This window comes from Moschus berezovskii, chromosome 11 (genome assembly GCF_049115385.1).
Source record: "Moschus berezovskii isolate FMDL1 chromosome 11, NW_MosBer_1.0, whole genome shotgun sequence".
Taxonomy (NCBI): domain Eukaryota; kingdom Metazoa; phylum Chordata; class Mammalia; order Artiodactyla; family Moschidae; genus Moschus; species Moschus berezovskii.
Window position 1 is genome coordinate 44,883,047 of NC_142470.1, and position 22,661 is coordinate 44,905,707.

General features: G+C 35.5%; 1 protein-coding gene across 3 annotated transcripts in view; it reads left to right on the top strand.

Annotated features, from left to right (window-relative positions):
* Positions 1-22,661, top strand: part of VPS54 (VPS54 subunit of GARP complex) — a 173,638-nt gene that overhangs the window by 112,498 nt on the left and 38,479 nt on the right. For all 3 annotated transcript variants that reach the window (XM_055401023.2, XM_088841305.1, XM_055401028.2), the window contains 5 exons: positions 1,699-1,825; positions 2,752-2,859; positions 4,717-4,772; positions 6,686-6,782; positions 17,501-17,841. In XM_055401023.2, coding sequence (XP_055256998.2) covers positions 1,699-1,825; positions 2,752-2,859; positions 4,717-4,772; positions 6,686-6,782; positions 17,501-17,841 — 729 coding nt within the window. The remainder of the gene's footprint in view (positions 1-1,698; positions 1,826-2,751; positions 2,860-4,716; positions 4,773-6,685; positions 6,783-17,500; positions 17,842-22,661) is intronic.

Here is a 22,661-nt window from a genome sequence, read left to right on the forward strand (position 1 = left end):
ACCTAAATGGATATAAAGTATATCTGTGATATTAAAATTTCATGGGGGATGATTAGGAATAAAAATGTCTAAAAGGATGTTTTGGGGAGGTAGTAATGACAAAAAGGTTGAGAAACTGCTCTGTAGCAGTATATAGTATATTAATTGCAGGTTAATAGGGCCTTGCAGATTATATTTTGCAGATATATAGGGTCTATTATGATATAACTAGCCTCCTGTTCATCAGCATTTAGGTTGTTTCCATTCCTTTGCTATTATCAACAGTGCTGCAATGAATGTACGTTCTTTTGTATTTTTACCTGTATACTTTTGAGGCAGATTCTGAAAGTGAGAGTCCTAGGTCAAAGACTAATTGCCTATGTAATTTTGCAGGACACTGTCAAATTCCTTTTATGGTAGTATTTTAGTCTATAATAGTGGATATGTTCTAAATTAGTTCATTATGAGATGTCACCATTTATGAGAACCTAATTAGATTTCTAATTAGCCGTAAGAAATATACTTTTCATATTACAAAATGCAAATTTATATTATTTCACTTATCAGACTTTTTCAAATTATCACTATACTACTTTACCATATGTTATTCATAAACGAAAAGCAGTGGATCTGTCTAAAAGGCCACATGCTTTAGACTAATTTTTTCAAATGTGCTATATCTATCTAGTCATAGGACAGTTGCTGACATTGAGTTTGTTTTTCAAGTAAATGTAACATCAGATTTTAAAATGTTTTTTATTTAATTATAAATGTTTAAATTTAAGAGAAATTTCACTTAAGTTTTGAAATGCTTTGTACCAATTAGATTACCTGGTTTTCTTCAACCCATTGTTTTCATGAAACTGTTCAATTGTATGGCAAAAACCCCTTTGGATATGAAGATACTCATCCTTAGTTCCCTTCAGAGCAGGGATCAACTACATGGAACTCTTTTTGTCATTTGGACCATACATGTTTTTTCCGAGGAAAAGGTTCCACATTTTTTTAGTAATACTTCCCCTTATCACCCCCACAACTTTGCTCAAGTTGGAGTCCCTCTCACTTTAACCCTAACTAGGATCTGCAAATATTAAAGAGATAGGTTAAAAAGGAACATTATATTTTATGAGAAAAAGTTCCAGGGATAGATTGTAGCTCAGTATTTTTATTTTTTCATTCTTATATTCTGATGACTTTCAGTTTAATGGCCTGAGGGATATTGCACAGTAATTCAAACTGATTGTGACAGAGATTAATTGAATCAGTCTATCCCTATAGTTCTTCAGATACTTATGTGTACCCAGAACAGGGCCTGGTACACAGTATGCGCTTATATTTATTGCATAAATAAATGACATAGGAGCTGCTGACATTTAAATTCAGTAAGGGGTTAATGAGGAAAGGACTTTAGATCTGATTATTTTGTCTGTGCAAAAAGGACTAAAAAAAACAGTCATGAAGTTTTGTAGAGCCAGGTTTCCTATAGCATAATTAACTGTTTGGAGGTTAAAGATATAAAGGGAAAAATAGAATTTGGGAGACAACGTGAAACTGTCACAGTTATTTTTGTTAAATTAAAAGACTTCATTTTATTAAAATATCACCTTGTTGCACAAGTACTATCAGCTAGAAAAGTTTTGCTGCCTAGTTGATCCCTTGATTGTGGAGTAAATTTGGATTTTTAGTAAATGTAGGTAACATTTCCCTCTTCCTTTGTAGGCATTTGGGATCACAGCTTTGTGAATTAGAAAAACTGATAGATAAAATGATGATTGCAGAATTTTCTACTTATTCTCACAGTGATTTAAATAGACCATGGGAAGATGACTGTCAAATTTTAGAAGAGGTATGTCCTTTGAACACTATTGAAATTGATCTCATTGCTTAGTGTTATTTCCTAACAGCCTTAGTATAGAATATTCTTCTTAGGTTATAGTGGGCAAAATTATCTTCAGTATCAATCTGTGTGAGACCTATGAAATCTTTCACTATGTGACTTTAGAAAGCACTGTACTTGTTTGTTAACCTTTGAAATTAGAGAATAAATAATTTATAGCTTAATTAGAAATGGAAATTAAAGTCTTTATATAGCTTATAACCCAAGTTCCAAATGTAGATATAGGATGATTAACTTATATCCTTGTGTATGCATGTAGTGGAGCGTGTCTTATATAAAAAGTGATTGTTGTTGTATGGTATTTTACCTGTCATTCACATTCACTGAGCACCTGTTATGAACATGTTTTATGCATGTGCATGCACAAATGCATCATATTTGGTAATTTATCTGGGAACTTTTTAATGCTGATTATTGCCTAGAACTATTAATAGTAAAGAATCCAAAAAGCCCTGCTAGCAGCCTAATCAGTTAAAGAGATTTTTGTGTTAGCAGTTAATTCTCCACAAATAATCCAGGTCATCATTCCAGTGTTGTAGACCACTAATTTAAAAACACAGGGCTTATAGAGTACTTACTAGTCATCAGGGTTTGAGAAGAATACTTTCTAGCTTCTTATTGAAACTAGACTAAAGTATATTGTTCTGCCCCAAAACCAGCTTCATTTGATCCACTGTAGTAGGATGGGATTTGCCTGTTAGAATAATGACAGCAAAAATCTGATGACAGGATTGCTTTGGAAAGGGTTTTTAAGGCTTCTAGAAAATACCATATGCAATATAGAGATTTCAGGGTTAAACAATTGATTATTTCTACTTCTAAGTGAGATTATTTTGTACTTAAATTGTGACATTGTGTACCCTTTTTTTAAATAGGAAAGACTAATCTCTCTTGTATTTGGACTTTTAAAACAAAGAAAACTTAATTTTTTAGAAATATATAGTGAAGAAATGATTATTACAGCAAAGAATATCATTAAACAGGTAATTATACTTTTTTTATTTTATAAATTTTGGTCTAGAATCTTTTGTGAAGTTTATTATTACATGATCTTGTAATAATATATGCAGTATCATAATATTTTCTCATTTATTTAAAAATTTTAAATATAGAAAACTAGAACAAAGAAAAATATAGCCCAGCTAGTTAAAAAGATTATCATTTGACTATTTGAAAGTGTAAGTTGTTACTGGTGTTTTTCATTGGTGCTGTCATATTGTATATATAATTTCGAATTGTATAAATATTTCAGTTTGAATCATAACATAAACATTTCCTCGTAAGCCTTCAGAAAGATCACTTTTAAAGGTTATATAAAATTCTGTCAACATCCTGTTACTTAAAACTGTTTAACCTTTCCTCTGTGTTAAATATTTAGGTCATTTTCTGTTTGGTAGTATAAAGATCATTGTGACAAACAACTTTGGTATAAAGTTTTGTTTGTTTAGTTTTTTCATATTTAAGACTATTTTCTTAATAACTGATTCCTGAAGTAGAATTGTTGGTCAGAGAGTGAAAAGTATTCTTAAATTGTTTGATGCATGGAGTTGAATTGCTTTTTTTTTTTTTTTACTAAAAAAGATTTTACCAATAGTATATACTTACACCAGCATTTCTTCTTATCCTGAGCTCTTAAGAAATTATCATTGTAAACTAAAATCCATTATATTTTTTTAGTATTCTCTGATTTTTGTTTTAACTTTTCAAATAAATCTCATTCACTGAACTTTAGTTTTTCTGTATTTGAAAAATGACAATTCTGAATGTATTTGTTAGGCTTAACTGATCATCATCGTTAGGTTAAATGTACATTTTTTTAGTTTTTAATGTTTAAATAAAATAAGCAAGAACTAAATATACACATACCTTATGACTTAGCAATTCTATTTCTAGGCAATTTACCCGTCAGAAATTTGCACATAGACCACCAAAACAGCACAAGCATTTCATGGCAGCATATTTGTAATAAAAAAAAAACTGGAAAAACCCCAATTTTTTCATCAGTAGGAAAGGTAAATAAAATTGTAGCATATTTACATCACTGAATTCTATAATGGCAATGAGAATGAATAATTACATGGAACAAACAACATGGATATTCACATACATAGTGTGGAGCCAAGGAAGCCAGACACAGAAGAGGACACACTGTATGATTCCACCCACCTAAAAATTCAAACATGGGCAAAATTAGTCTATGATGTTAGAAATCAGGATAGTAATGTCTTTGGGGAGGAAGTAGTGACCAGGATGGGAACAAGAGAGGAGATGACTGATAATGTTCAATTTCATAATCTGAGTTCTGTTTAAATAGGTGTATTCTACTTGTAAAATAAATATTGAGCTATAAATATAATTTGTTCAGTTTTCTGTATGTATATTTTAAACAGTTTTTAAAAACTACTGTATTTTAATTGCTAGACTTCTAAGTCTGAGCATTTATTTTTTTAAAACTTTAAACTTTTGCACGTATTTTGCATGTATTATAAGGAAGTGTGACCTCCAAAGTGAATTTCTTTTGGAATTTTAGTATGAGGCTTAAACCATGTTCCTAAGAATTATAGTTCTATGGGGATTTTTTGTGTGCATGTGTTGTGTTTGTTTATGTGTGTAATTTTGAGCAGTTTTAAATAGTTGGAAATTTTAATTAGTATAGTTTAAGCATTCCCTGGAATAATTATTTAATAGGGTAAGGGTACTGCTGCAATTTGTAAGAGACAAAAGAGAGGTTTGGTAAAATGATTATCATAGTCATTGAGGTCCTTATTAATAAACAAATGAACATGTAGTACTTACAATTCTAAAGATGTTAATCAAATTTTTTTCCTTAAATTTTGCAGTGTGTGATTAATAAAGTTTCACAAATAGAAGACATAGACACAGATGTTGTTTTGAAGTAAGTATAAATATTAAGTTGGGGTTACCAGTCAAGGAAAAGATAACACATTAGAATAAGGAGGATTTAGTTAAGGAATTATTTGCTAAAGTGTGGGCAGAGTATAGGAAAATCACAAGTCATAGTGCAGTACCTTTTAGGGACAAAGAGAGCTGTTAATAGAGTTCAGAAGGAGAAAACAATGTAAGTAGTTAGAATAATCTTGTAGTGATTGAATTGATGTTCAGTGGAGGGGGCCAGTCATCCTGAGGTAACCACTCGGGGCAGAGATGGAACTATATCAGCTACCTTTCCTCCTTTCAGTCTTTTGCAAGGGCTCCTCACTGGCCAAGCCCACAGGTCAGCCTCCCAGGGCTGAGAGGGGGTGGAGATAGATATGGAGGGTGGAAATTGAAGAAGAATAGCAGTGCTAAATTTGTTTAGCCATATAATTAAAACGCAGTTAACTTTGAGAAGTTTGAATGCATGACTTAGAATTGCCCATGTCTGTAATTTTTTTGTTTTCCCTTGAAATTCCTGTTCTTTTACTTTGAGAAAAATAGTGGTAGGTATTTTATGATTATGAATTTCTTGTTCATATACATATGTAAGTTTTATTAACTTGTCTAAGATATGAATAGTAATATGGACATCTGTAAAACTTCTCTGGGCCAAGTTCATAGAGTGAGAATTGTGGAGTTTTAATTTGCACACTTACCTAGTGAAAGCTCAGGTTCAGAATTAGTTGAAGCAGTCCTAATAAAGCAAGGATCACTAGTATTTGGAAAAATTAAGTTATTGGACCATTGCTAAAGGTCTTATATACATGGAGAGTCAGTTTTTTTATTTTTTTCTTCCGTATGGAATTTTCTTAACTTAGAGAATATCCTATATTTCAAATATATAGGAGTACCTTTTGAGAATAAAGTCCTAAGTGTAGCATCATTAATTAAAAATTTAGAGTAATAAGTCATTATAGTGCTCTGATATGTCTTTATGGAATTCTGTTTTTTATTTTAAAAATTGATTGATGTCAGCTATAAAAATATTGGCTATATTTTATGTATTATACTAATATATTTAGTGTATATATATATATAAAACATTCTAGATATAAATATTGGCTAATACATAGCATTTTTTTATTCATTATGCATTGTCCTGAGTACTTGTTGACTCAGTTAATACTCACATCTACCATATGTGGTAGCTTCTATCACTTTTTCCATATGGGCTTCCCTGGTGGCTCAGTGGTAAAGAATCTGCCTGTAATGCAGGAGACGTGAGTTCAATCCCTGGGTTGGGAAGATCCCCTGGAGAAGGAAATGGCAACCCACTCCAGTATTCTTGCCTGGAGAATCCCCACGGACAGAGGAGCCTGGCAGGCTATCGTCCATGGGATTGGAAAAGAGTTGGACACAACTGAGCAACTTTCACTCACTAAGTCACTTGGCTGGAGTCACACAAATAGTTAAGTGGCAGGGCTGGATCTTGAACCAAGACACTGTGGCTCAAGAGCCCATACTCTTAGCCACTATGCCATGTTACCCTTCATATATAGAAAAGTACTTTTAGTTTGTAGTTAGAAAAATAGGTTATTAAGTTTTTTAGCGGAGCTGTTATGTTTCTCATTTTTGTTCCACATTCCATATATCTTTTCCACATTTAACCTAAATTAGTTTATTTCTCTATCCCTTTACATCGATTGATCACAAAGCATGTTCACATGGAATTAATACATGATAAAGATGTCTTAGAGATGTTTAAACAAGGAGTTGTTCAGTGACTTCTTCATCTCTATTGTATAATTCTAGATTAAATTGCATTTTATTCTTTTGTTACTAGATAGTATTCAGTGTAGTTTCCTCCAACTTGTAGATAACATCATACTGGCCCCAAGACAGTCATTATTTTTGTTTGAATTTTTTTTCTAGGCTTGCAGATCAGATGAGAATGTTGAATTTTCCTCAGTGGTTTGATTTACTAACAGATATTTTCTCCAAGTTTACAATTTTCCTACAGAGAGTTAAGGTAAGCTTATGTGATTTATCAGTTTGTCTAGAATATCCCTAAAATTGTCAGCTTTCTAGACACAAAAATTTGAATAAAACAAAATTTTTTATTTTTGCAATTTTTCCAAAGGATCTTTGTTTTAAATAAGATTTGAAGTGCTTCAGAGTATTTTGGTAACTTTTTTTTATAATTGTGGATGATTTATTTCATTTTAAAAAGAAATATGTTTACTTGGCATTAAATTTTATACAGTAATATTTCCTTTTGTGATTTTGCGATGCTTGACTCTAGATTATCTGTAGTTAAAATATTGTGAAACACTCAAAAATCTATCCCATAACACTTAATTTTTCTAGGAATTTGATATTAATATTATGCTGATACCATAATATTTTTAACATACAGTTCATATTTACATTACTCTACTAATGTTCTTTATTGCAGGTTTTTATTTCATTTTTAAACCTGGGATCCAATCATGTATCATGCATTACATTTAATTACTTTGTGGTAAAGCCAGTTAATTTTAATCCAGTCATTATAAGGAGAAGAATATATATCACACAGCGTTTTTCAGAAGAAAATATGTCTTTTCTTAAAAGACTCTGTGTTTGTTGGGTTTACCAACATGTCATAACTGTTTTAATAAGACAGTCCTTAGGAATTACTGAGTATAAGAGGGTGTTAGTGAAATGTGATATTCTTTGAATTATCAGGTGTCAACATTGCGTTTATGTTCTAGTCAAGGTCCCTGGCACCTCCTGAGTTTCATATTAAAAATGATCTGGGGGACTTAGGTATTTATCTATAATGACTTTCTTATTAAAATTGGGATGATGCTCTATATCACATATATAAGCTTTCTGGTTGAAATGGGAAAAGTTTTTATAAAATGTGATTCATTCATTGCATTTAATTTGGACTCCAACCAAAATATTGATCTTATCTATTGATAGTGATAGATATCAAACCTGTATCTGTGAATTATACAGTATAAGGCCATGTTTTTACTTTTTCTTATATTCCCACCATGACTTCATCACACACTTCTGGATATATAGAACTCCTACATTGCATAGTTGGAGTTGGCCAACTTTTTGCCAGTAATTTTTAAAATAGCCATCTTACTTTTAGATTCTATATCAGTTAAACTAAGCCAAATTACTATTTGATGTATGTACTGTGTGGAAACAGTGATTTGTCCTAATTGTAGCTTCTCATTTTCACATTTAGGCCACTTAAATTAATATTGTTGTAAAACATCTTTGACGATGATGTTTGATTTTTGAATACAGTAATTTTTCTTTGGAAAAGTTTATGATTCATTCTAGGGCATGATTTCACTGAAACATAATATTAGAAACTTCATTTTTAACGAAGATTTTTAAATAACTACAAATCGGAAAGAACTCTGATGTCTAACATAGAAATGGTAAAATTAGTTATGCCTAGTATACTCACTCAGAGAAGGCAATGGAACCCACTCCAGTACTCTTGCCTGGAAAATCCCAGGGACAGAGGAGCCTGGTGGGCTACTGTCTATGGGATCTCACAGAGTCGGACACGACTGAAGTGATTTAGCAGCAGCAGCAGTATACTCAGTAGTACAGAATGTTATGGAGGCAAGGATTTTTAATGATTGAAGAAAATGCGTACATTATAACCTTAAGTGAAGAAACAAGACAGAGACCTATTTATGTAGCATGTTCTTAGCTGTGTTAAAAATGTTTTTTTATTTTTTTACCTCTTCATCTGCATAGACCAGAGACAGCTTGTCTTTTTGTGGTTATCTTTAGATGGTAGAATTATGTGTTATTTAAACTTGGTATTCATTTCCTAAGTTCATTCATTCATTCCCTCTTTTCCCTAAGTTTTCTACAGAAAGAGTCATTGTGTTTTTGTAATTGAAGTATAGTTGACATACAGTGTTGTATTAGTTTCTGGTATACAGAAAAGTTATTCAGTTACATGTATTCATTTTATAGTCTTTTCCATTATAGTTTACTACAGGATGTTGAATATAGTTCCCTGTGCTATATATAGTAGGACCATTGTTTACCTGTTTTATATAGTTTGTATATGCTAATCCCAAACTCCTAATTTATCCATCCCCTCCCTGCCCTTTCCCCTTTGGTATCCATAAGTTTGTTTTCTGTGTCTGTGAGTCTATTTCTTTTTTGTAAATGAGTTCATTTGTATCTCTTTTTTCTTTGGATTCTACCTATAAGTGACATCGTGTGGTATGTGGTATTGTTTTTCTGTATCTAATTTACTTTACTTAGTATGATAATTTCTAGATCTATCCATGTTGCTGCATGGATTGATGGCATTTTTCATTCTTTTTATGGCTGAATAGTATTCCATTGTGTATATTTACCACATCTTTTTACCCATTTATCTGTCAGTGGACATTTCCCTGTCTTGGCTATTGTAAATAGTACTGCTATGAATATTGAGTTGCATACATCTCTTCTCCAGATATATGCCCAGGAGTGGGATCACTGGATCGTATGATAACTCTATTTTTAGTTTTTTAAGGAACTTCCATATTGTTTTCCATAGTGGCTGTACCAATTTACATTCCCACCAATGGTGTCAGAAGGAACCTTTTTCTCTACATCCTCTCCAGCATTTGTTATTTGTATACTTTTTGAAGATGGCCATTCAGATCAGTGTGAGGTGATACCTCATTGTGGTTATGGATAGTATTTCTCTAATAATTAGCAGTATCAAGCGTCTTTTCATGTGCCTTTGGCTGTCTGTCTTTGGAGAACTGTCTAGATCTGCCCATTTTTTGATTTGGTGGTTTTTTTTTTTTTCAGTTGACCTAAATCAGCTGTTTGTGTATTTTGGAAATTAATTCCTTGTAGGTCACATCATTTTCAAATATTTTCTCCCAGTCTTTTCATTTTGTTTGTGAAACAAAAAAATGTTTCCTTTGCTGTGCAAAAGCTTTTAAGTTTAATTAGGTCCCATTTGTTTATTATTGTTTTTATTTCCATAATTCTAGGAGTCAGCTCCACAAAAATATTGCTGCAATTTATGTCCAAGAGCATTCTGCCTGTGTTTTCCTCTAGGAGTTTTATAGTATCCAGTCTTACATTTAGTTCTTTAATCAATTTTGAATTTATATTTGTAGATGGTGTTAGAGAGTGTTCTGATTTCATTCTTTCACATGTAGCTTGTTTTCCCAGTACCACTTGTTGAAGAGACTGCCTTTTCTCCATTGTATATTCTTGTATTCGTTATTGTAGATTAATTGACCACAAGTGTGTATGCTTATGGGCATTAATTGTATTTTGAATTTTTATTAGAATTTTTGTTTATTGTTTATACCCCATAGTTTAGTATGATTTGTATAGCTGAGAAAGAAAATAATCCTTAAATGCAGCTTGACAGTCTTTTCAAGAAATTTTTTTTTTTAATTGGAGGCTAATTATTTTACAATATTATATTGGTTGGTTTTGCCATACATTGACATGAATCCACCCCGGGCGTACATGAGTTCCCCTCCTAAACCCCCTTCCCACCTCCCTCCTCCCCTTATCCTCCCTCTGGGTCATCCCCGCATACCAGCCCCGAGCATCCTGTAACATGCATCGACCCTGAACTGGCGATTCGTTTCACATATGATAATATACATGTTTCAGTGCCATTCTCCCAAACCATCCCACCCTCACCCTCTCCCACAGAGTCCGAAAGACTATTCTATACATCTGTGTCTCTTTTGCTGTCCCGTATGCAGGGTTATCATTTGCATCTTTCTAAATTCCATATATATATGCGTTAGTATATTGTATTGGTGTTTTTCTTTCTGGCTTACTTCACTCTGTATAATAGGCTCTAGTTTCATCCACCTCATTAGAACTGGTTCAAATGCATTCTTTTTAATGGCTGAGTAATACTCCATTGTGTATATGTACCAAAGCTTTCTTATCCATTCGTCTGCAGATGGACATCTAGGTTGCTTCCATGTCCTGGCTATTATAAACAGTGCTGCAGTGAACACTGGAGTACATGTGTCTCTTTCAATTCTGGTTTCCTCGGTGTGTATGCCCAGGAATGGGATTGCTGAGTCATATGGCAGTTCTATTTCCAGTTTTTTGAGGAATCTCCATTTGTTACATAGACAGTTCTGGACTAACATTTTAGAGGCTTAATCAATATGGTTACCAAATTATTTTATTCACTATTCTCAAGACTGGAAAAATTTAGTTGTTCTGGTATTTAAACATGAACTTAACTATAAATTGCTGCAATAGGAAAGTTCAGAAAGTAAATCATGTGCCTACATTTTTTTTTTAAATGCATTTATTAGGTAGTTACTTTGTGCCAGGCACTGTTCTGAGCACTTTATTTTTCTTATTATTATTTTGAAATTTTTTATTGAAGTATAGTTGCTTTACCCTGCTGTTGAATCTATTATGTATTGTGAAAACTTCTGGCATTCTTAAACAAGAATGATTCTGGACTTGGGGAAAAAATAATCACAAACCTTTAAAACTTGTAGATATGGTGAAAACAGTGAAGAAGAACCCCTAAGAGAACAGCTAATACACTGTATATGGAAAATTTGTTGTATTAGCTAAGATGTTGTCAGTTAAAAGTGGCAAAATGTTCAAATCAAACTAATTTAAGCAATAAAAGGAATGTATTTGCTTGAGGAACTTAAAATAGTCCAAAAACGATAGATTTCAGTTTTGGTGTGGTCATTGTTTTCTTGATTACTTTCACTGTTTTATTTCATTTCTACCTTCTCTTTTTTGACTTCACTTTTAAAGTAACTAACCTAATTATAGCAAAATGTCTATATATAACAGTTTCAAGTCTTCCACATTTGTATACTATACCTCCTAGAACAAGATTTGTTTCTTCTTCAGTCATCAAATCAAAGTCCTTAGTTTTAATCCATTGGGCTAATTTAGGTCACATACCCAATCACTGTGGTCAAAAAATGCTATGCACTGGTTGGTTTGTGTCTGGATTTTCTTCTTATTTCTAATCCTGTGGCAGGGAGGTTTGGGCGTATATTGGTGGCTATGCAGGACTGAACCTGAAACTGGAAGGTGGGCTCAGTTTTGCATAGCTGGCCTATGAGGGAGGTGCAGATTAGTTGCTGGGGGAGAGAAAGACTATGTTTAATTTTTTTTAATGAGAAAATTTTTTGAGAAAGAAAATCACCAAGAGAGAAGAGATAAGGAAGAAGAAAGGCAGAAATGAAGATGGGAGAGGTAGCATATTAAAGATTAAGACAGTACTAAGGATTAAAAGCATCTATGTAATAGTATAGCAGGGAGCAGGTTTGTGACATTAGAGAAGTTACTGATGAGCAGAGAAGATGTACAGTCTCCGTAGACTTGAAGGCTTAGAATCTCTGTCTAGTACTGTATGGAATATTCACTTAGAGTACATTTAGTCCCAAATAAACAGGAACAGTATGAAAGGCAAAAAGATAGGACACTGAAAGATGAACTCCCCAGGTCGGTAGGTGCCCAGTGTGCTACTGGAGATCAGTGGAGAAATAACTCCAGAAAGAATGAAGGGATGGAGCCAAAGCATGAACAACACCCAGTTGTGAATGGGACTGGTGATGGAAGCAGGGTTCGATGCTTAAAGAGCAATATTGCATAGCAACCTGGAATGTTAGGTCCATGAATCCAGGCAAATTGGAAGTGGTCAAACAGGAGATGGCAAGAGTGAACATCGACATTATAGGAATCAGTGAACTAAGATGGACTGGAATGGGTGAATTTAACTCAGATGACCATTATATCTACTACTGTGGGCAGGAATCCCTTAGAAGAAATGGAGTAGCCATCATAGTCAACAAAAGAGTCTGAAATACAATACTTGGATGCAGTCTCAAAAACAACAGAATGATCTCTGTTTGTTTCCAAGGCAAGCCATTCAGTATCACGGTAAACCAAGTCTATGCCCCAACCAGTAACGCTGAAGAAGCTGAAGTTGAATGGTTCTATGAATAACTACAAGACCTTCTAGAGCTAACACCCCAAAAAGATGTCCTTTTCATTATAGGGGACTGGAATGCAAAAGTAGGAAGTCAAGAAACACCTGGAGTAACAGGCAAATTTGGCCTTGGAGTACAGAATAAAGCAGGGCAGAGGCTAATAGAGTTCTGCCAAGAGAACACACTGGCCATAGCAAACACCCTCTTCCAGGAACACAAGAGAAGACTCTACACATGGACATCACCAGATGGTCGACAATGAAATCAGATTGATTATATTCTTTGCAGCCAAAGATGGAGAAGCTCTATACAGTCAGCAAAAACAAGACTGGGAGCTGACTGTGGCTCGGATCATGAACTCCTTATTGCCAAATTCAGACTGAAGTTGAAGATAGTGGAGAAAACCACTATACTATTTGGGTATGACCTAAATCAAATCCCTTATGACTATACAGTAGAAGTGAGAAATAGATTTAAGGGACTTGATCTGATAGACAGAGTGCCTGATGAACTATGGATAGAGGTTTGTGACCTTGTACAGGAGACAGGAATCAAGACCATCCCCAAGAAAAAGAAATGCACAAAAGCAAAATGGCTGTCTGAGGAGGCCTTACAAATAGCTGTGAAAAGAAGAGAAGCGAAAAACAAAGGAGAAAAGGAAAGATATACCCATTTGAATGCAGAGTTCCAAAGAGTAGCAAAGAGATAAAAAAGCTTTCCTCAGTGATCAATGCAAAGAAATAGAGGAAAACGGTAGAATGGGAAAGACTAGAGATCTCTTCAAGAAAATTAGAGATACCAAAGGAACATTTCATGCAAAGATGGTCACGATAAAGGACAGAAATGGTAGGGACTTAACAGAAGCAGAAGATATTAGGAAGCGGTGGCAAAAATACACAGAAGAACTGTACAAAAGAGATCTTCATGACCCAGATAATCACAATGGTGTGATCACTCACCTGGAGCCAGACATCCTGGAATGTGAAGTCAAGTGGGCCTTAGGAAGCATCACTATGAACAAAACTAGTGGAGGTGATGGAATTCCAGGTGAGCTCTTTCAAATCCTGAAAGATGATGCTGTGAAAGTGCTGCACTCAATATGCCAGCACATTTGGAAAACTCAGCAGTGGCCACGGGACTGGAAAAGGTCAGTTTTCATTCCAATCCCAAAGAAAGGCAATGCCAAAGAATGCTCAAACTACTGCACAATTGCACTCATCTCACATGCTAGTAAATTAATGCTTAAAATACTCTAAGTCAGGCTTCAGCAATATGTGAACCATGAACTTCCAGATGTTCAAGCTGGTTTTAGAAATGGCAGAGGAACTAGAGATCAAATTGCCAACATCCCCTGGATCATGGAAAAAGCAAGAGAGTTCCAGAAAAACATCTATTTCTGGTTTATTGACTATGCCAAAGCCTTTGACTGTGTGGATCACAATAAACTGTGGAAAATTCTGAAAGAGATGGGAATACCAGATCACCTGACCTGCCTCTTGAGAAACCTATATGCAGGTCAGGAAGCAACAGTTAGAACTGTACATGGAACAACAGATTGGTTCCAAATAGGGAAAGGAGTCCGTCAAGGCTGTATATTGTCACCCTGCTTATTTGGCTAATATGCAGAGTACATCATGAGAAATGCTGGGCTGGAAGAAGCACAAGCAGGAATCAAGATTGCCAGGAGAAATATCAATAACCTCAGATATGCAGATGACACCACCTTATGGCATAAAGTGAAGAGGAACTAAAAAGCCTCCTGATGAAAGTGAAAGAGGAGAGTGAAAAAATTGGCTTAAAGCTCAACATTCAGAAAACTAAGATCATGGCATCCGGTCCCATCACTTCATGGCAAATAGATGGGGAATGAGTGGAAACAGTGGCTGACTTTATTTTTCTGGGCTCCAAAATCACTGCAGATGCTGATTGCAGCCATGAAATTAAAAGATGCTTACTCCTTGGAAGGAAAGTTATGACCAACCTAGATAGTATATTAAAAAGCAGAGACATTACTTTGCCAACAAAAGTCCGTCTAGTCAAGGCTATGGTTTTTCCAGTGGTCATGTATGGATGTGAGAGTTGGACTGTGAAGAAAGCTGATCGCCGAAGAATTGATGCTTTTGAACTATGGTGTTGGAGAAGGCTCACGAAAGTCCCTTGGACTGCAAGAAGATCCAGTTAGTTCATCCTGAAGGAGATCAGTCCTGGGTGTTCATTGGAAAGACTGACTTTGAAGCTGAAACTCCAATACTTTGGCCACCTCATGTGAAAAGACCCTGATGCTGGGAAAGATTGAGGGCCGGAGGAGAAGGGGACGACAGAGGATGAGATGGTTGGATGGCATTACCGACTCGAGGGACATGGGTTTGGGTGGACTCTGGAAGTTGCTGATGGACAGGGAGGCCTGGTGTGCTGTGAATCATGGGGTCACAGAATCAGACATGACTGAGCAACTGAACTGAAAACAGGAAACAGAGCATTTTAAACAAGGGGATTTATTAGTTTATATAACGAAAAACAAATCCATACGTAGGTCAACCTTTAGGTGTTTAATAGAGAAGTTGATGATATTATGAAGCCTTAGTTTTGTTTCCCTGTGTTTCTCTGTCTTCTATGTATCTTCTTTAGCTTTAAGCTCAGGTGGTTCGTTTGCTGGTTGGCCCACCTTAGACCCTTGTCCTATCTTTGGAGACTTACGTTTGGAGTCTGCTTGCCTAGAACCATGTCGATCCTGAAAAAGAAATCAAGAATTTTGAGAAAGGGACAGCAAGTTATGAGAGTTCAACCTTGAATGTTAAAGCAGGAATATAGCTCCCTATTTCTTAGTAGTCCATGAAGACATTGATTTACATAAATTTACTCTTGATTCATCTTCCTTTCAGTATTTATTAAATACCTCCTCCGTGCACAGTACCTGCTGTTCTAGGCAGTAGGATACAGTATCTCATGGAACTAACACTGTAGTGGAAAGAGACCTAGAACTAAAAAATTAAAAGATACCAATAAGTGATATTTTTTAAAAACTGATTAATGGGATAGGATTGCTGGTAGCAGTTAGAGGAGGCTTCTTTGAGGAAGTGACATCTGTGCAAGTACCTTAGTGATGAAAAGGAAACACGTGTGTAAACATCAAGGAGAAGAGCATTCCCGCAGCAGAAACGACAGAGGTTCAGTTCAGTTCAGTTCAGTCGCTCAGTCGTGTCCGACTCTCCGCGACCCCATGAATCACAGCACGCCAGGCCTCCCTGTCCATCACCAACTCCCGGAGGAGTTCATTCAAACTCATGTCCACAGAGTCGGTGATGCCATTCAGCCATCTCATTTCTCGGTCGTCCCCTTCTCCTCCCGCCCCCAACCCTTTCCAGCATCAGAGTCTTTTCCAGTGAGTCAACTCGTCGCATGAGGTGGCCAAAGTATTGCAGTTTCAGCTTTAGCATCAGTCCTTCCAGTGAACACCCAGGATCGATCTCCCCTAGAATGGACTGGTTGGATCTCCTTGCGGTACAAGGGACTCTCAAGAGTCTTCTCCAACACCACAGTTCAAAAGCATCAATTCTTCGGCGATCAGCTTTCTTCAAACTGTAAAATTTAAAAGAATAGGAAGAGAACCAGAATGTTTCGAGAACACTGAATGAGTGAGAAAAGATGTGACATGAGGAGAAATGGATATAAAAGTAGATATGGATGCTGGAGAAGCATGGCTTCAGCGACGTTAAGGTGGAAGACACAGCCAAGGGCCATATTGTCCTTCTGCAGGAAGCCGAGACCCTCATCCAGATTGAGGAAGACTCGACCCACATCATCTGTGATGATGACGAGGTCCTCCAGGTCCGACTGCAGAACCTGGTCCTCAAGTTCCTTCAGAAGTTCTGAGGGGAAGGCCCGCGCCACCTCCACATGCCTGGACCCCTGCATCCTTCACTGCAGCTACTAGCCCCCAGCGGAAGAAGGGAAGGCCCGTAACTGATGGGTCTCTGGCTCGAGGAATAAAAAAGCGGCTTTTGAGATACCTTCTCAGGTGTTGCAGCCAGAGCCTCCCAGTCTGGCTTCTCAGCACTGTTTCAGGAGAGAGCTCTCCCTTTAAAATTTAGGCTTGTGTTCTTCCCAGGCCTGACTTCCTGAGGCAGGTAAGGCAACAGGCTGAGGAGTGAGAGCAACAGCAGCTTTGCACCGGGTCAGGGATGGGAGAAACATGAAAGATGACGACTTGTGGCCCATTTGTCACAGTTTCACAGGCCTCAGGCAGAGCAACTAGTTTTTGATTTTATTTTGTTTTATTGTCTACAGTGCTGTACCGAGTAAGAAAGATGATGCCAAGAAATTAGCAAAGGTTCATTTTGCTTTTATAATGAGCTCATTTTGTTAATAAAATTTATTTTTTATAGAAAAAAAGTAGATATGGTAAGGAATACAGATTGTGTTTTCTTTTTAAGTAAGCACATCAATTAATATGATCCTCTGATAGGCAAGTTATGTTCAATGTAACCTATTTAAGAAGTGAGAGAAATATGCACTGTATTTTAGGGAGATCACCATTAATCACAAAAGTCATTTGTAAGTATAGCCCTATGCCTAAACTTTAAAGGGAACCCATCTCTTCAGCACTTCTTTTTTCACCTGTCACCTGTATTGTGTAACTGAAGATAGAAATTCTGATATGCGTGACCTTGACTCATTTGTAAAATGCTTAGACATACACAGTTCACTTTTGAAACCTTGGGTATAAAATATTTTATATCAATTAAAAATGTATCCTGTTTTCTTCTAGGCAACCTTAAATATCATTCATAGTGTTGTTCTCTCAGTTCTTGACAAAAACCAAAGGACTAGAGAATTGGAAGAGATTTCACAACAGAAAAATGCTGCAAAAGATAATCCACTAGATACAGAAGTGGCTTATTTAATCCATGAAGGCATGTTTATAAGTGATGCATTCAGTGAGAGTGAATTAACACCTGTAGCTGTAGATACTACCTCTCAAAGAAATGCATCTCCAAATAGTGAGCCCTGCAGCAGTGATTCTGTATCCGAACCAGAATGTACTACTGATTCTTCATCCAGCAAAGAGCAGATATCATCATCTGTTATTCCAGGAGCTGTGGATATTATGTGAGTATGGTGGCTGTTGCCAGATTAACAAGACTTTGAATCATCTTATTAATGGTTTAAGTAAGACTGATTATTCAGTTTATTGAAAAACCATGTATAGTTCGGTCTTTTGGAATTTAACAAAAATAAATTTTATGAAACATATATATTTTTGAAAATTTATGGACAGTAAGGAGGTGAGTTTTGGAAATAATTGAGAATTATAGAATTTTAAGTCTGGGAAGAAACCATTTAATTAAATGCCCTCAATTTGGAGCGTTTAGATGACTTATTTAAAGTCATTAGTGGCAGAACCTGTCCTGGAACTCAGGTCAGTATTTCCTTGGTTACGTTTCTTTCTTTTACTGTATTACCTTTGTATTTTGTATATATTAAAGATACATTTGGTTTACAATTTTCAGTTGTTCAAAGGCATGAGTTTCCAAGTGGGTCACGCTGTCTTTTTAAATATTACTTATTAAAACTTATTTTGAAATAATTTCAGATTTACAGAAAAGTTGCCAGAATTATTAAAAAAACAACAACAAGAAACCTCTAGTATATCCTTCACCTTGCTTCCCCAGTTAAATCTATCTCATATTGCCCTCTTTCTCCCTTTCTCGCTCTCTTTTCATCTCTGCTTTCTTTGTCTCTCATGTTAAAATTTTTACTTAGTCATTTGACAGTAGATTTCAGACTTGATGTCCCAAATACTTCAGCATATATTTCCTGAGTACAATAACACTTTCTAATAACTGCAGTATACTAGTGAAAATCAAAAGAACATTGATCCATTATTACCATCTAATCCATACACTGCATTAAGTGTTTTGAATAGAAAGAACAAAAGCAAAATAAAGCCAATCAAATCTTTCTGGTCCGAGAACATTGTTTATATTTTGTAATTATTAAGAGTAATAGTAACTCAGTATTTTTGTTCGTTTTGATATGTCAGATTATGGCCTAGGAGCTAGCTTATAAAAGTTGCAGTTATAGTGTAGAGTCAACTATAACACCTCCTCTCCCCACTATCAATCAAGCAAAACCTGAACTACCTATAAATAAAAATATTTTTTTCTCTGTTTAGGCTTATATTTTCACATATATTGGTTAGGGTTCAGTCTAAAACTGCTGTTAAAAGAGATGTTAAAACATTTGTAGTTTAAGCAATGTATTAGTAGAATTTTGTTTCTCTCCTGTAACAGTTAAGTGGTAGGAAATTTTTTTCTGGAGCTGAGAAGGCAAATCTACCATCTCATTTTGTGGCTTCTACCTGTGTCTTAGGAGGCTGCTCCAATTTTATCCTCTCATTTCCATCTGTAGTAGCAGGAAGGAGAAGACAAAGGCTGATACTCTCCTTACATTTTTGTTTTGACTTTTTAGTTGGAATGTAATGCATATATAGGGGAATGCACCAGTTATAACATTCAGCTCAATTTATTATAACCGAATGAACATGCTGGTGTAATCACCACTCAAGTTAAGAGACAGAACATTACCAGCTCTTTCGAAGCACCCTATTGCCACTGTGCTTTCACTTTTCCCCAGAGGAAACCATTAAAACTATTGATTTTTCCAGGTTTTAAACTTTTATATAAATGGAACCATTGAATTATGGTCTTTAGTCTCTAATTTCTTTCATTTCCCATTATATTTGTGATATTTTTCTAAATTGTTGCATATAGCAGTAGTTGATTTGTATATAGATGTTCCACTTTCTGACTGCACAACAGTGTGTGTATCATTCTGCTGTTGATGACGTTTGGATTATTTTCAGTTTGTTGTGACTGTTCTTATAGATGTCTTTGGTGTACATGTCATAAATATTTCTGTTGAATATATACCTAAAAATGAATAAGTATGTGAATAGTCAATTTAACTAAAGCCAAATAATTTCCCAAAGTGATTATATGCCTTTACAATCCTATCAGCTGTGTGGAAGCATTCCTGTCTCTCCACATCTTCATTCATCTTGGTGTTGTCAGTCTTTCCCATGTTAGTAAAACATTTTGGTATGTCACAGGTGCAATAGTTTAAATTTTTATTTCCCTGATGATTGGTAAGAGGACACTTTTCATATATTTACTGGCTGTTTGAATAGCCTCTTGTGAAGTGCCTATAAATCCTTTGCCACTTCTCTCTTGGTTTGCCTTTTTTATTTCTTACTGATTATGGGAGTTCTTTATGTAGTCCTCAACACAGTCCTCTATCAGTTGGTCCATGATGCAAATACCTTTTCCCACTCTGTGGGTTGGCTTTTCACTTTCTTATTGGGGTCTTTCATGAACAAGAGTTCTTAACTTTAATATAATCTTATGATTCATTCTTTCCTTTAATGGTTTATGTTTTTTTGTGTGTCCTATTGAAGAAAATCTTTCACTACCCTAAGACTTTGATGATATTCTCTTGCTTTTTTCTGGAAGATTTGTTGATGTCCCTTGCACATTTAGATCCACAATGTATCTGAAATTGATTTTTGTGTGTTGTGTGAGGTTATTTTCTTTTTTCCCATGTAGATATCTTTTTGACCTCACACCATTTATTGAAAAGACAGTTTTACCCATTGCTATATAGTACCACTCTTGCCTTAAATTAAATATTCATATATAAATGAGTCTGTTTCTAGACTCTGTTTTGTTCAGTTGTCTTTCTTCACAGACAGTAAGATTATATTAGTTATGATATCTTTTTAATTAGTCTTAATATCTGATAATTTCTCCTACCTTTTATTGTTCTCCCAAGATGCCTTAGATGTTACAAATCTATATATTTTAGCTTTGTTAGCTCTCTTGTTACTGTCACATAAACTTATTCATATTTTTCCTTTCTATTTAAGAGCACAATTCAGAATTTGCAGTTCCACATTCTAGTGGCTAGAATATTTTCACATGTCTGTATCTAGCTGTAAGAGAGGCTTGAGAAATAGTGTATAGCTTGTTGGCTATTTGATAGCTAAAACTGTTACTGTGGCAGAAGAGAGAAGAGATATTAAAAGATAGCTGGAAAATGTGCCCATACTATTTGGGATTCCTTTAAATCAAATACAGTCTCAGATTTTAACCCACCCCTCCCACCTCCATTGTGGCTCACTATGCACTTTAGAGCTTTTCTTTCCATAATGACGTGCTCCCATAGCATCCATAAATTGTTCCTTCTACGTTTCATAGGTACATAAATGTCTGGAAACTACCCACTTCCCATTGCCAAAGGGGCAATGGATTGATTGAATATATTTATACATTTAACCCTAACTAGTTCTTCCTTGTGTCAAGTGTTTTTTCAGTATGTAATTGTGTCACAGATACAGTACATGCAGAAATGATGTCTGATTTTTGTATCTTGGTTAGTGATAGATTTTCCTTGTTTTCATACATTATCAAAATAACCTACAACTTTGTAAGTTTATTGCAATGTAAATATGGGCACAAAAGAGTAAATAATTTCCCAGGCAGGAAATGGGAAAGAAAAAATAATGGATAGGATTAGAAAGTATTATAGATTTTTAAAACTTTTTTATTTTAAGTTGTGGTTAAAAAAACACATGCAGTTTATCATCCTAGCCATTTCTAAGTGCACAGTTCAGTAGTGGTAAATATATTCACACAGTTGTACAACCAATCTCAAGATCTTTTTCTTCTTGCAAATCTGAAACCCTGTGCACATTGAACTCCCCATATCCTCCCCTACCAGTACCCTGGTAACTACCCTTTTACTTTGTATCTCTGTGAGTTCAGTGACTAAGTACTTCATATAAGTGGAATCATACACTGTTTTGTCCTTTTGAGACTGTCTTATTTTGTTTAGCATAATGTCTTTAGGGGTGTCCCAGGTGGCGCTAGTGGTAAAGATACCGCCTGATAATGCAGGAGACTCGGGTTCGATCCCTGGGTAGGGACTGTCCCCTGGAGGAGGAAATGGCAATCCACTCTAGTATTCTTGCCTGGAAAATCCAGGGACAGAGGAGCCTGGTGGGCTAGAGTCCATTGGTTCCCAAAGAGTCGGACAGGACTGAGCGACTAAGCACAGAGATGTCTTTAAGTTTCATCTATATTGTAGCATGTCAGAATTTCCTTCTTTTTTTGAGGCCGAATGATATTCCATTGTAGGTATATACCACATTTTACCCATTTATCTGCTGTTGTGAACGTGAGTGTGCAAATACCTCTTTGAGATCCTGCTTTCAACTCTTTTGTATATGTAACCAGACACTGGTTCATGTTTGTGAGCAGTTTTTTGTTTTTCCTGTCAACACTAAAGAGATCCAATTAGACTTAAAATTTTAAAAATCTTTTTTCAAAGCAAAATTACAAATAAATAAATTATGAAGCTCAAACTTACCAGCTTTATGGGAAGTGGTACTGAAATAGCACTTGGGCTGTTTATAGAAGTAAATGTTGGAATAGAGGAAGCTTAGCAGGTTAGAGGAGAAGGTGATGGCACCCTACTCCAGTACTCTTGCCTGGAAAATCCCATGGGCAGAGGAGCCTGGTAGGTTGCAGTCCATGGGGTTGTGAAGAGTTGGACACAACTGAGCGACTTCACTTTCACTTTTCACTTTCATGAATTGGAAAAGGAAATGGCAACCCATTCCAGTGTTCTTGCCTGGAAAATTCCAGGGACAGGGGAGCCTGGTGGGCTGCTGTCTATGGGGTCGCACAGAGTCAGACACGACTGAAGCGACTTAGCAGCAGCAGCAGCAGGTTAGAAATAGAATTAGACTAATTCTGGGTTCTAGTCTCATGCTTTTAACCTTGTGACCTTGGGTAGATCACTTAAACTTTCAAGATTCAGTATCCTCATCTATTAAGTAGGAGTTTATCTGTCTGCCTCAGAGTGTGAGA